The sequence below is a fragment of the Tasmannia lanceolata genome, unplaced genomic scaffold (assembly GCF_043159265.1).
Source record: "Tasmannia lanceolata isolate RefF3 unplaced genomic scaffold, GAP_Taslan_0.1 ptg000004l, whole genome shotgun sequence".
NCBI lineage: Eukaryota > Viridiplantae > Streptophyta > Magnoliopsida > Canellales > Winteraceae > Tasmannia > Tasmannia lanceolata.
Window position 1 is genome coordinate 10,078,915 of NW_027518681.1, and position 14,831 is coordinate 10,093,745.

The 14,831-nt window shown below is 39.0% G+C and overlaps 1 protein-coding gene across 2 annotated transcripts in view; it reads right to left on the reverse strand.

Annotated features, from left to right (window-relative positions):
- Window positions 1-14,831, reverse strand: part of LOC143876285 (putative ubiquitin-like-specific protease 2B) — a 39,460-nt gene that overhangs the window by 14,239 nt on the left and 10,390 nt on the right. For both annotated transcript variants that reach the window (XM_077378022.1, XM_077378023.1), the window contains 8 exons: window positions 12,936-13,136; window positions 12,721-12,796; window positions 11,399-11,507; window positions 3,168-3,242; window positions 2,461-2,607; window positions 1,286-1,486; window positions 1,141-1,196; window positions 966-1,059 (listed from right to left, as the gene is read on the reverse strand). In XM_077378022.1, the coding sequence (XP_077234137.1) occupies window positions 966-1,059; window positions 1,141-1,196; window positions 1,286-1,486; window positions 2,461-2,607; window positions 3,168-3,242; window positions 11,399-11,507; window positions 12,721-12,796; window positions 12,936-13,136 (959 nt within the window). The remainder of the gene's footprint in view (window positions 1-965; window positions 1,060-1,140; window positions 1,197-1,285; window positions 1,487-2,460; window positions 2,608-3,167; window positions 3,243-11,398; window positions 11,508-12,720; window positions 12,797-12,935; window positions 13,137-14,831) is intronic.

The following is a 14,831-nucleotide window of genomic DNA, read 5'->3' on the forward strand; positions in this document are numbered from 1 at the left end:
GTGTGGTGTGTAGAAACCGCTCTCTCTCTCTCTCTCTCTCTCTCTCTCTCTCTCTCTCTATATATATATATATATATATATATATATATATATATATATATATATATATATATATATATATCAGTGTGCATGAGAGAAATCTGATCTCACTGATTCACGCACTCTCTTCTCCATCTTTTCTCTCCTCTCCTCTCTTCTCCATTCTCAATCCTTCAATGTAGATTCTAACAGTGTTTACTTAAGTCTCTACATTCCCACCCTCCCCATATTCTCCTCCAATAATTTTCCTTCAAAGAGAGCCTCCTCTCAAAACCTCCAATACCACTTCCCTCGAAGTGTCAAGATCCTAAAAAATGTATTCCTCAAATCCAAGCCTCCCTTCCTATTTTTACACACCTTTTCCAAATCTCCAAATGTTTGATCCCATCCCCCCTCCACAACTTCCCATATAGAATCCCCTTGAAGCTTTTCGAATCTTATGAGCCACCCCCTTAGGCATCCTAAATAAGGACATGAGATAAAGGTTCTTTTGCTATCTTTCACAAGAAAAAATGCCGTGGATATAAAAATAAAAGTAGAAATATTCAAATATAGCCTCTTACACATTTCAGTGGAGTTCATTTCCTAAAACCATTTTGGATAAGAAAAAACATGTAATGCAGTTTTTCTATGATGTACACATTTCAGTGGAGTTCATTTCCTAAAACCATTTTGGATAAGAAAAAACATGTAATGCAGTTTTTCTATGATGAAGAGGGCGTGTTCTTACATAAAGAAAAAAAAAGGAACATGTCACTCGGAGTTTGTTTCCTAAAGTCATTTTGGACAAGAAAAAACACAATGCATTTTTTGTATGATGGACAGGGCATGATTCTTACATAAAGAGAAGAAGGAACATGCTGCTCAGACCACATGGATCAGGAAAAGTAATAAAGAATTATAGCGCAGGCCTTAAATCATCTCACCATTGAACAAGATTCTTGAGGCCTTGGTGATTTCCTTTTATAGAATCCATGTGCAATATGCATGGTACTTTAGGGGCCTTGTCAATTTCATGATCTGAAATACATCAATGGAAGATGAATGTAACGGATAAAAATTGTAGAACGAAAACAGAAATGTCAGCGTAAAAACACTTACCTTTGAAAAGAGCTACTTCTCCGGGGTGACAGATAACTATCAAACTCCAGTGAAGACTGTCATTCAAAAGACACCAATGCACACTTGTTAGCATATGAGAGAATACTTCACAAGGACAAGAGATTCATGAACAATACTTTCTTACTTGAAGTTAACAGGTACAAAGATGTAATCCTTCTCAAATATATTCACTTTTCGTGTCCACTTACGAACACGTTGGAAAGCTGCTCTGCCTTCTAAAGCACTCCCAGGGTCCTTGTCTAGATCAGCAAGCTTACGGAAGAAAAAACTGTTAAAAAAGTGGAATCTGTGCTTGTCCTCAGTTCGGATCTCATTCTTCAAGTATCTGCAAGTCAAGTAAAATATCATAAACATTTCTAGAAGGTAGAAATTGAAGACATTTAAACAAGATTAAAAAAATGTAACAGTATTAATCTCTACAATAAGGGAACAATTTTAAAACTTCAAACAGGGGTAATAAAATATAATGAGGATCAGTTCGCTGATCTATGGACAAGAAAAACACTGCTGGTCCAGCCTGTTTGTTGGTACAATTTACGAGAATCATGCAAATGTTATAAAAGAAAACGCAATTATATCAATAAAATTACTAATAAGCTACCTCAAAATACAATCATTCAAAAAAAAAAAAAAGTTACCCGAAAAAAAAACACAATTTCACTCCAATCCGACCAAATACTGGCATGACCAGTGTTCTTGCATGTGTTTGACGGAAAGAAATGAAGAATAACAACAGCAAGAAATGCAATTCCTCAATTTTTTAAAATTATCCAAAACAATTGGTCTCCCTTTCACCAATAAAATATTTGCTATGTTTTTCTTCATAAATTAGTGAGATGGTTGAATCACTAATCATTTCCTAAGTCGAAACAAGTAAAACAATGCAAATAAAAATGGGTTTGCAAACTTTCTTAGTATCATGCCACATAGATCCATCTCGTCCAATACAGGTCCATATAATAAATATCATAAGGTAAGAACTAATAACACTAGATTGGTACTGGTCGATTTAAGATATTACTCTGCATTTCTGGGGCTAGGAGGTATGCACTGTAGTTCTAATCATTTCCACACAAGTTCTTAACCCTAGCTGTCAAGCTCCTACTAAAGAAGTGTGAACCGGTAAACTATTTGCACAAGTGTAGCCATATTAAAAGGTTAGGTCTTTATAAGAAATAACATTAAAATAGACTCATAAGAAAACGTGAAGGAACAACTTTAATGAAGAAACCTAGATATGGATATCAAGTATAGTAGTCCAGAAAAAATAAGTACTGAAGTTTTCTGTTTCTGACTTACTTAATATAGAAGTCAATGATGGTGTCATTGACGAATGTCTCCGGTTCTAATAGCTTTACATCTCTCTTACTAATAGAAACAGCATCAGGATCTCCTTTTGGGTACACAACTTCTTCAGATGGCTCATCAAAGCTGGAATTTATATCACTGCAATAATATTGCAAAGGATGAAAGCAGGCATTAGACACACGAGAATACGAGACATGGCAGAAATTAAAGAAAGAGGAGAAATGGCATATATGGATATATACTTTAACAGAATGTCATAGAAGGATGTTGTCATTAGATAATTGACAAAATAAGTAACGCAAAGCAAGGCAGAGACAAGAGGAACCATCTCTGCCTTGTCATTAGATAATGATAATATGTGGATTACCAAGTTATGCATAACCCTGTCCTTATGCATTGACCAATATGCCCTACCATATGGGATCTTCAAGATCATATAAGATAGGAAGGAATGTGAAAGGCAAGGGACAAGAAAAAAAATGAATCACACTTTAACATGCACTAGTGCATGAAATTCTAAGACAAACCCAAGATATAGAAATTTTCAAATATCCAATAAAGTAAATAGGTAATGTAACAAATAAAATGTGATTGATTCTACTCCTCACAGAGAAAGATGGAATCTATACTGACCATTAAGCATCAGACTTTTCATTTCATAAATTAAAAGAATAATAAATACTGTCAATTTCACTCACTTGGAAAAGAAATGCTTTAGAACGAAGATGCCAGTCTGCCCCATGAAGTCATCCACTTCATTCGCAATCTCATCACTATTACAAAATCATTGAGTGAAAAATATGAATCAAATCAAATCAAACAAGAAATTTTAAGTGGAATTTTAAACTTACATCATGAGACCGGGAAGAGAAGCACACGATATGGCCTTACATATGGAACAGATAGTTATACTACACTATAAAACATTATTAATGGGAAGACAGTTACCTACGTTAAACGATTTCACCAGTAAAGAAACATTTTTTAGTGGAAACAGAAAAATTATTAAAAGAGACACCAAATATTGCAATAAAAGGGACAAGATGGCACATAAAGTGCTAAGATAGAATTGGAAAAGGAGAAAAAAAATAAAAGAAACAGAAAAAGTAACAAGACAATTCAAGTCTACAACAGAAGCACCACATTCTCCACTAAAATCACAGCACATCTGTTTCCATCCCCACCGAAACCAAAACCGAAACGACCAAAATGGACAAGTCAAAATGGTAAAGTGTAATAGTGGTATACTATATAAGTTTGTGTTACATAATTATATTTATATGAAGGGCAGTGATAAATCGACTCCCAAATATCTTAAATCGACTCCCCATGTGTCTTTCTCTCTCCTCTGGGTTAGAGAGAGAAAGACACATGGGGAGCCGATTTAAGATATTTGGGAGTCGATTTATCACTCCCCTTATAGGCTTATAGGAATTGCATGCAAAATATGGTGCATGTATTATGAATAAATATTTATATGATTTACATATGAAATTTAGTATATACTAAATTATGATACACGAGCGACAGTGCATATCACTCGATGATCGATGTTTTTAAACCATTATGGATTGTTGTCTTGCTTATGTAATGGGTTCAAGTGTTTATTTGTGCTTATTCTAGCATTTCCTGAAGTTTTGCCTTTAAATTCTATAGTGTGTATGTTTCCATATGTTGCTGTGATTTTACAGGATTTCTACCGAAATTTCCAACCAAAATCGGAACTATTAACTTACCAACTTCTCCAAAAGCTTAAGTTGTTGGAGAAAGGCGTTATTTATCTTTTATACTTTAACACTCCCCGCACGTAGGGGTGTGCATTTTTCGGTTAAAACCGAATTCGGTCGGTTATTTCGGTTCGGTTAAAAAGTATATCGGTTCGGTTTCGGTTTTGTGTCCTCCCAAATTTCGGATATCGGTTTCGGTTTTCAGCAAAAAAAATTCGGTTTACCGAATAACCGAACGGCGGGTTTGACTGCTGTTTAAAAAGTCTAGCAACTATTTCCCAGGAGCCTCTGCGACATTTAATGAAGCGGCATTAAATGTTGTCCATGTCGGACATTTAATGAAGCGGCATAGGGGCTCACACAACTCAGACTCTTATGCCACCTGTCATCTCTAGCTCGAGCAGCATTTAACACTTTTTGTCTTCGCACGCGTGGCGTTTAGCGTACGATACCCTCATTAATGCTTTTTATTGAATGTTGGAACCGACTAAACAAAATGGGCTGTCCCGAGTAATATTGGAAAACTTGAAATTAAATGAGGCATTTGTCTGGACCAAAAAACTCGGTTTTCAAATTCTGTTTTTTGTCTTATTATTCAAAAACCGAATAAACAAAATGGGCTGTCCTGAGTAATAATAAGGGGTGAAATGAGAATAGCTTAAAACTTAAAAACTAAAGGCTAAAAAACTTACTTACTTAGGGTTCTACTCTTTTCTCTTCATCTTATCAAAAAACTCAAGCTAGGGTTTTCTTTTCTACGCCTCTCTTTCTCTCGTCTCTGCAGTTAGAGCCTCCGCGACTTCGCCTCCGAGTCTCCGACCACCTGTCAACTCCGGCCACCTCTCAAGTACTCCACGCCTCCACGGTAAGAGTCTAAGATCCTCTCCCTTCTTCTTTTTTTCTTTTTTTTCTTTTTTTTTTCTTTTTCATTTTAGGGTTTTGATTTCTCTCCTCTCTTTCAATCTTTCTTTTAGTCCGAGAAATCCAATCCCGCACTTTGATCTTCTCCTCCACGGCTCCACGGCGTCGCTCTTTCAATCCCTCTCACGCCCGACCTTGTATTTTAGTAGATCCGGAAAGGTTCAAGAGCACGGCTCCATCTATATCTGTTTGGAGATTTGATCTCTGTTTTTGCATCTACAATTTTTTTCCGTTTATTTTTATGAATGTCTGAGTTTTTTCCAGCAATCTCTAATAAATATAATTTTTTAGTGCTTTTAGGGTTGTTTTGTAGATTTATTCGGCTCTAACCGAACTAACCGAACAACCGAAATTATATTTCGGTTTCGGCTCGGCTCGGTTCGGTTAGCAAATAATTCGGTTCGGTTTCGGTTAGCAAATTAAGGTAACCGAAATATTTCGGTTCGGTTAATTTCGGTAAAATCGGTTCGGTTAAAACCGATTGAACAGCCCTACCCGCACGTGTGGCCCACTTAGCAAACACGTGGCACATGTAGTCCCACTTTGGGCCGACCATCGCATGTGGATTTTTTTTGCTATCCGGGAGGTTTGAACTCGAGATCTTTGGCTTTGATACCATGTTAACTTACCAACTTCTCCAAAAGCTTAAACTGTTGGAGAAGGGCTTTATTTATCTTTTATACTTTAACAGGAACGTTTCCATTTCTTTGGCGTCCAAAACCGAAATGTCAACTCAAGAAGATTTTGATCAGAAATAGATGGGTAGTCCAAAACCGAAACGTGAGTCAACATATTTGCAAAGAGAGGATTTTGATCAGAAATAGATGGGTAGTTCTAGTTGAAGGCCCAACTCAAGAAGCAAATTCAACCAGCTTCGCCTCCCTCCCTAGGTCGACGGAATACCTGGGGAGGTGGCTCTCTCTCTCTCTCTCTCTCTCTCTCTCTCTCTCTCTCTCTCTCTCTCTGGTGGCAATGCCTCGGTAGAGGCCGATGGAACCCTCGTGGAAAGGACGGAACGGAGGGCTTGGCGGATGCCGAGGGTGGGGGACGAACAGGAGCGGGCTCGCATTTGGGTTTTGAGGGGTGTCGACGGGGAACATGGCGGTGTGTTCTAGAATTTCGGTGATGGAGCCTGCGGAGCATGAATGGCCAGAAGTGGAGGCCATTGTGGGGGATTTTGTTGAGATCGGGAGGGGGTGGAATTCCGGGTGGAAATCGGGATCCCCGACTTGAGGGAGGCGTTAGTAGCCATGTAGAGTTAGGGTTTGAAGGGGAAGGAGGAGGGGGAGTATTATAGTTGTTAGGGTTAGGGTTTAAAGGGGGAAGGAGGGGGAGTATTATGGTTGTTAGGGTTAGGGTTAGAGTTTGGAGATCACTTTCGGATAGGTATTGAATGATTTGATTTAAGTGGGGAGGACTTTTTGGGTGGTGAGAAGAGGGGCAAAGGGTCACGGATGGGAATTAGATGATCTGATTCTAGTGGGGAGGAGGATTTTTTGGGTGGTAAGAAGAGGGGCAGAGGGTCACGAATGAGACAGAGCTATGGAGATTGGAAGGTAATAAGAAATAGCAATGGAGATTGGAAGGAGAAGATAGATGGGCTGAGTTGAAGTAGGACATGGAGAGGATGGTGGAAGGAACAAAGATATTTTTAATGGGGATCCACCGGAGTTTGGTGGTGGTGCAAGGTGGAGGCCGCCGGAGATCGGATGATGTTGATGGATTGCTGGCTATCGTCCACGGTTAGAGGCGCACAATAGCTCGATTTTGTAGCAGGATTTTTGAAAATCGAATCCGCTAGCTCGAATGTGGTGGAGAAGTCTATGTGATGTGGCAGGTCACGATCTTGATTTTGTGGAGCCCACAAATATGGCACTTTTTGTTGGATTCGATACAATTGAGGCTTTTAGGGGGAATGGTTTATCCTTTGCGCCAAGGAGAATGCTCATGGGCAATTCATACTATGTAAATCTGGTGGGACTACTGGTCCCCATTGTAAATTTTGCTGGTATGAATATATTTGTCAATTTTCAAAAAAAAAAAACTGAAGTGTCAAACCCTAACTAGCAATCGTCCATTATCTCCAAAATAATATCAGCCAAGCGCCATGGACCTGGACTTGCTTGAGATGTGCAAACAATTACATTCACCAAGTCCCCATCCATAAAGACTCCAACAAATGATCCTCGAATAGACAAAGACCAGTTAAACAAGCCAAGTCTCCTGCTTCAGTGGAGTCCACTTTAATTGGACAGGATTTGTCTTTGACTACCTTTCCCTCCAGAGCTTCTTATCAAACCACTTACAACATGACCAAAATTTCCACAACAACTTCCGTCACAGTTCACCTCGAACACACTGTCGAGGGCAAGGGTCCATCAAGCCACAATTTTCTTGGACTTAGACGAACAAAAAAGAAACGGTATTCCTAGTGTAAAGGATGTCCACCCCCAATAACCCCCAAAATGCTTCCCAGCAAAGAAACATGATGGTCGAACAAACTACTTGTTTCTTCCATTGTGTAAGCACAATATCCATCATAGGATCCTATTCCCACCTTTATCACCAGCCGAAGGAAGATCCCATTCAGAAAAGGGATCAGTCACCCTTCCGCTGAACATGCAAGGAATGTTGTAGCAAAAAGGATCGTCAACAAAATCCTAAAACCCAACATATGATGGATGATAAGGTGGTCCCAACTCCCAATAGTCCATTGATTCCTCCAATTACTCTACAATAATGCACCGATTAGCAATCCAATTCCAAACTCTCTTTTCATTAAGCATATCGCAAGCCTTCAAATAGCCATTGGTTTCTCCACCTCTCTGCAGTAATGCACCGATTAGCAATCCAAACTCTCTTTTCATTAAGCATATAATAAGCCTTCAACTACCCAAGAAGATCCAACCATTAAAAGGCTTCATTGGCAGAGGGAACTGGGGATCCCACACCTTAGTGATGGGAGAAGTTGGACTATTAGCAGCCGAAAGAGGTTCGAAAAGTTGATGGAAAAGCTACCCTACACGCCCATCATCCAAATCCTCTTATGCATAACAAATAGGGAGTCATATTGACAGAGAAGCTATCCTAGAAGTCCATCATCCAAATATTTTTATGCAATGGACAAATTCATACTCATCAAGGTCTAGGACAAATTCATGAAGTTCTAGGACAAACTCATACTCATCAAGTTCTAAATTCTTTTTAAAAACCCATTACCACACCATTTCTCCTCCCATTCTAGTACAGCACTCTTCATTATTAACCCCTGTGTGGATCATGGATCACCTGCCTATATAAACTCGAGTAGGCCATGAAAAACAAGACAAACCCACACCAAATATCCTTCCCCCCCCCCCCCCCCCCCCACCTTTCCTTGCCCTTTACCCCTCAAAAAAAAAACAACAATTAAAACATATCCGCCTCATCAATTTCTCACAAGAAGCTGTAACAGAATTCAATCTCTGCGCCTATACATCTAAACAGAATCGTACACAACCCCCCGCACCACCAACCCACACAACCCCCAACCCTTGCGTACAAAGGATGAATTTACTCCAAAGAGCCATTTCTCTTCATTAAGCCTTCAAAGTTGTTTTCCCAAGAGAGCCTTGCTCCTCAACCTCAACCTCTCAAGATAGAGGTCCCCACTATTATTGGGTTTATAAATTATTTCCAACCCAAAGATGATTAACTTTCTTTCATTCTTACCTCCCTACCCAAAGAAAATTTCTTTGGAGGTTTTCCAACCTCTTGGAATCACAACGAGAACCTTATATTGTCACAAAGTAAACCAAAATCAGAAAGCGAGGAGACCTGTAAAGGGTGATTTTACCTCTAAAAGAGATATAGCTTTCTTTAATATGGCAACCTTCTCAACCTTTGACCATGAGGCTATACATCTAAACAAAATCACACACTACAACACCACAAGCCACCCATTGCGTACAAAGGATGATTTTTCCCCAAAGAGCCATTTTCTCTTCCCTAAGACTTCAAAGTCATTTTCCCAAGAGAGCCTTGTTCCTCAACCTCAACCTCCCAAGACAAAGGTCCCCACTATTCTTGGGTTAATAAAATTATTTCCAACCCAAATGTTGAAAAAAATTGTCAGGCAAAATCTGATCTAATCATGCGCAATTAAACGGAAAAGTAGAAGAAAAAAAAAAAACCACTAGATGAACACCGAGATTTTACGTGGTTCGGCCAAGATGCCTACATCCACGAGCGAGAAAATGCTCTTCCACTATGAGAAGACAAAATACAAAAATTACAACGAGACTAACCTGCAAACCGCAACCCTTTCCTTGTCCTCACCCAAGATCAGACACGAAATAAAATCAAGAAAACCCGAGAAGAAAACCCAAGAAGAGACTCTCTCTCTCTCTCTCTCTCTCTCTCTCTCTCTCTCTCTCTCTCTCTCTCTCTCTCTCTCTCTCTCTCTCACACACACACACACACACACACACACACACATATATATATATGTGTGATATATATATGTGTGTGTGTGTGTGTGTGTATGCAATTCATTGGTTATATCAAAGCCTAAAGAAAGAGTCCCTTTCTTATTTGGTTCCCACCTTTCTTATTTGGTTCCCACCAAAATAAGTGACCTGGAAAACAAGGCAACTTTCCCAACAATCTCCACCTCGGCTTGTTTCCCAGCTACCAAAGATTTTTCATTGATGTCTCCATCGGTCTGCTATCGCTGCAAACCAACATTGACCTTCCGAAGTACCAGTTACACGCCATCGAATCATCCACAGACCATCGAATCATCTTGGTCCTGACTCCACAGACTTGATCGACACGGCCAATGCACATGTGTAGCTTCCAACCCATTGACTCACCCAATCAACCCTAGAGAGGGATCTCAAAGGGCCCTCCCAACGCAGGAATGACCACCTCTTCATCGTCGTCCTAGAAACCCGTCTCTGCACCAACTGCCAAAGAAAGCCTACGCAAGTATTTGCCATCCACGCGTCATTTCTAACTATCCATCTTAGGAACACCGGTCACAATGTACCCAATAGGACGATACAATTTGCCACACTCGGTATCCGTCATCTTCTCTGGCTACTCATCATTTCCTTTCAACACCTTAGCCAGGTTTTACGGTAAAACTATCCTTTTTTGTCAAACCTGACGATGTTGAACTATGTTGAATTGGGTAGAACTCGATTTTACGGCCATCACAGATCACCCTTGATGCGGAACTCCACTTCGAACGAGAATCTCTCGAACAATCTTTCTACCTCTGACAATCACTCTAACTGTGATCTAACGACACCCACAATCGCTCCAATCGCAGCCCAACGATGATCGCTCCAACCACAGCTATGATACGACTTGTTGAGAAAACCCAGAGGGCAAATTCTTATATTATCATGTGCAAATAAACAGAAAAGTAGAAATAAACACAAACCAAAAGATGGACGCCGAGATTTTACGTGGTTTGGTCAAGATGCCTACATCCACGGGTGAGAATATGATCTTCCACTATGAGTAACCAAAATACAAGGATTATAACTGAACTAGCCCGTAAACCCACAAACCACAACCCTTTCCTTGTCCTCTCACTCAAGATCGTAAACGAGAGAAAACCCAAGAATCTCTCTCTCTCTCTCTCTCTCTCTCTCTCTCTCTCCTCATTTTTTTTGAATGGTCTCTCTCTCCTCATTCTCACGCCAAGAGGGATACTCACGTCTGCCCTCTTGTATATCATAGGTTTTATCAAAACCTAAAGAAAGAATCCCTTTTTTATTTGGTTTCCCACCAAATTAAGTAACCTAGGAAACAAGCAAAGTTTCCATACACCAAAGATGTTAGCTTTCTTTCATTCTTCCATCCCTACCCAAAGAAAATGTCTTTGAAGGTTTTCCAACCTCTTAGAAATCACAACGAGAACCTTAATACAATGAGAAAGTACACGAGAATCAAAAGGAGGGGCCCTGTGAAGGGTGATTCTACCTCTAAAAGAGGTATAGCTTTTCCTTAATGTGGCAAGCTTCTCAACCTCTCCACCACCAGCATCATGCAACATTTGGTGTGTTATTGATACTGAGCACGTGAACCATCAGAATACATGTCACATTTCTAAACAAGCCATGCCACTTTTTAGGTTTCAAACCATCACATTTCTAAACAGGTCATATCATCAAGCATTAGCCTATTTCTATTTGGATAAACTCAACCCAATCATACTATCCTTCCTTCCAAACAACAGTCATTGAAGAAAGGACACAAAGTATAAGAAGCAGGAAATTTAAAGAACTTACTCAAGCCTAACATTCCAAATAGCTTTGTATCTTGAAGCCAAAGATGTGATCTTCTGCTGTTTTTCAAGCCACTGAGGGTCCTCAACAGCAAAGGCCAACTTCACAATACCTATACAAAAATTTTAGCATGAAATTAGTACCTGGCACCAAGTGAATGGAGATGATAGATTATGCAGCAGGAAAAGAAAGGGAACAGGAACAAACAAGTGTCAAAAATCATATTTAAATCTTTTTTATCCCTTAAAAAGAAGAATCAGTTTGAATGGATTCAAATATTCGGGGCAATAAGAAAAGCATCTTCCTTTTAGTCGGAAAAGGAGATGTGACAATATTTTCTACAAAAGCGTGCTTCTTTGATATTTTGCTAGCATGAAGGCAGTAAAAAAGGCATGCAAAGGTAAAAACAGCCCATTTTGATACAATCTTCCACGCTTTAATCAGTCAACTCAACTCAACAAAGCCTTTGACCCAAACTAGTTGGGGTCGGCTAAATGAATCCTTTAGAAAAATTTCATGAAGAAGGTGAAAGGAATCTACCCGGCTCTAATCCTGGCTCTAGTTGTGTTCTTCTACGTGGAACATTTTCTTCCATTCTATCCTATCCAAGGTCATGTTCTACGTTATGTTCCTAGCTAATCAAGTCTTTCCTCACTGTTTCTACCCAAGTTGTTTTCGGTCTGCCCCTACCTCTTTTTACTCCATCAACTTGGCACAAGTCGCCTCTTCTCACTGGAGCATCCAAAGGCCTACATTGGATATGTCCAAACCACCTTAAGCGGTGCTCTCTCATCTTCTCCTCAATTGGTGCCACGCCCACGTTTTTACGAATGTTTTCATTTTTAATTCTATCTAACCTTGTGTGGTCGCACATCCATCTAAGCATTCGCATCTCCGCTACACTCATCTTATGCACATGCTGCTTCTTGGTGGCCCAACATTCTGAGCCATACAGCATGGCTGGCCTCACAGCTGTCATATAAAACTTTCCCTTCAACTTGGTAGTCTAAAAAGGAATTACGTTTCCAGAGAACTAGCCAAACTAATTCTCCTTTTGCAGATTTCCAGATTTTCTTTTTCTATTTCTACAAGTCCGATCAGGCAGACCAAAATCTGACAACAACAGGACTAGAATGAAATGAATGCAGTAACTTAAAGTCAGCTTTCATAACATCTCAAACTAGTCATACACGAAAAGGGCAGGACAGAAAGGCCAACATATCCAAAGGCTATTAATATTAACCAGTGAGATGCAGAACGTAACCAACCCAAATAAATAAAACTTCACCAAGACGAGCACAAATGTTTTTGGTAGAAGCACCCACCCGAACTGGCATGTAAATTCTCAACTCCTACTGGAGTAGTTCGTCTTAACAGAAGTGCAACAGAAGCAACTTCAACCTGTAAACAGATCAAATTTGACATGAAACTACTTTAGCGAAACTTACCACTAAAAAAAAAAAACTACTACTGCTCGATTGCAACTATTACATGGCAGCAGTACATTTGAAACTCAATTGGCTAGATCAGAAGAACCTACACTTTCTTTCCACTGACATCTAATATGAATAACATCATCAACTGCCCACTCATAGCTATAAGGTTCATAGTCTCCACATGCATTTGAATCTTCAAGCTTAATATAATCAGAGTAGAAAGTTAATTGACACTGTGTAAAATATCTATGCCCATATGTAACATAATCAGGCGAAACAGTGACTTCCGTGTCTATTTCCATCTCCTGCCAACACAGCAAAGAAGAGCAGTCAAGGACACAACTACTAAAGCAGAAAAACAAAAAGAGAGAGTTATTCATCACATACAAGAATTCAGTAAGCTGCAAAAAGTGGCCAAACAAAACATGCCTAGTTATAAATTAAAGAGTTATTACTGATAATGACGTAAGAAAAAAAAACGGTGTACGATAGGAGATTAATCAGAAAAGAAAAAAGTAGATATTACTATATGTAAGCATGCCGCTGGAAAACACAGTGCCACATCAAAAGCATTTGTTGATTAAAATCTTGAATCCAGAGAAAAGAGATATTAGTATATGTAAAGAACTTCGCGGGACAACGAAGTGCCACTTTAAAAGCATTTGAAAATCTTGAATCCACACATGAAGTATCATAAAAAGCTACAAAAGTGTTTGTCATAATACGAGAACATCTACCTGCACGCAAGATTTGATTTCAGTTTCCGGTTTCGGACTCAGCTGAAAACGAAATTTCGGTGGCAATTTCGGAGTAACTCTTATAATTTCGGCCGAAATTTTTAAATTTCAATTTCGGTATTAAATTTCGGTCTTGGCCGAAATTCAAAATTTCGGAAAACCAGTCCAAGTTTTCGAGTAAAAACCCCATTTGCAAAATAATTATGTAAAATGTCCAGGCAGATAGAGGCAGAAGAATATACAATAGAGAGTAGAAGTCAAGATCAGCATCGCCATAGACATCAGTACCAGCTAATAGTGTTCGTAAATTTACCAGTAAAAAGAACACTATCAGTTATAATATAAAATAATAATTTATTTTATCAACTCAAAAAATAAACTAATGCATCTAAATTTACCAATATACAAAGCACACTCGGAATCTAGCCACCTCAAGCTTATGTAGAAGGTAAGAAACAAGGTTCAAAACACGCAAAAAAATATCAGGATTGTAATGGTTTCAGTTCAAAAAGGATCCAAAACCAACATGTGAGACCAAAATGGGCTCAACACAGACAGTTTCGGCTGGGCCAGACCCTTAACCATTCATTTCAGTTTCCAGCTGAAAAATATACTCCCACGTCCATTTTTCTTATTGTTTGAAATGAAAATATGAGGATTTCAATTTTTTTAAAGAGGTTGTTATATATCAAACTCCAAATATTAAAGTGCTCATAAACAGAGATTCCATGAATTTAAGCTCTCATGAAAATTGCCTTACTGTCGGTCGATTCACTTTTTTTCACTTGAATCCATGAAAACATCACAATTCCATGTTGTTAAAGCTAGATCCATGGATGTATAATGTTGTGTGGGGGTTTTTTATGTAGATTAATATTTTTTAGTATTATTTCTAACTTTTTTTACTGTTAATTTCTATTTGATAAATGGATTGGGGACCCAAGTCGTTCAAGATATGTTGTACTGTTACTGTATATTCATGTCTAAGGATTTTAATAAATGACCTGGCAGTGGGATCAGCAGCCACTAGATGACCTGTTGATTCATGTCTATTTTAGTGTTTGACAGTTGATTTTGGGTCCAAAAAAGATTTTAATAAAACATTATTGAGACCATTTATCTTTTCAGGCAATGATCGAGCAAATGGGATCTCCATTTTGCATGGGATCAGCAGCCACTAAATTACCTGGCAGTGGATTTGCAGATCAACAGCCTTGATCACCACATACATGTACCAACTTCGAGATGGAGATGTGATGCAAA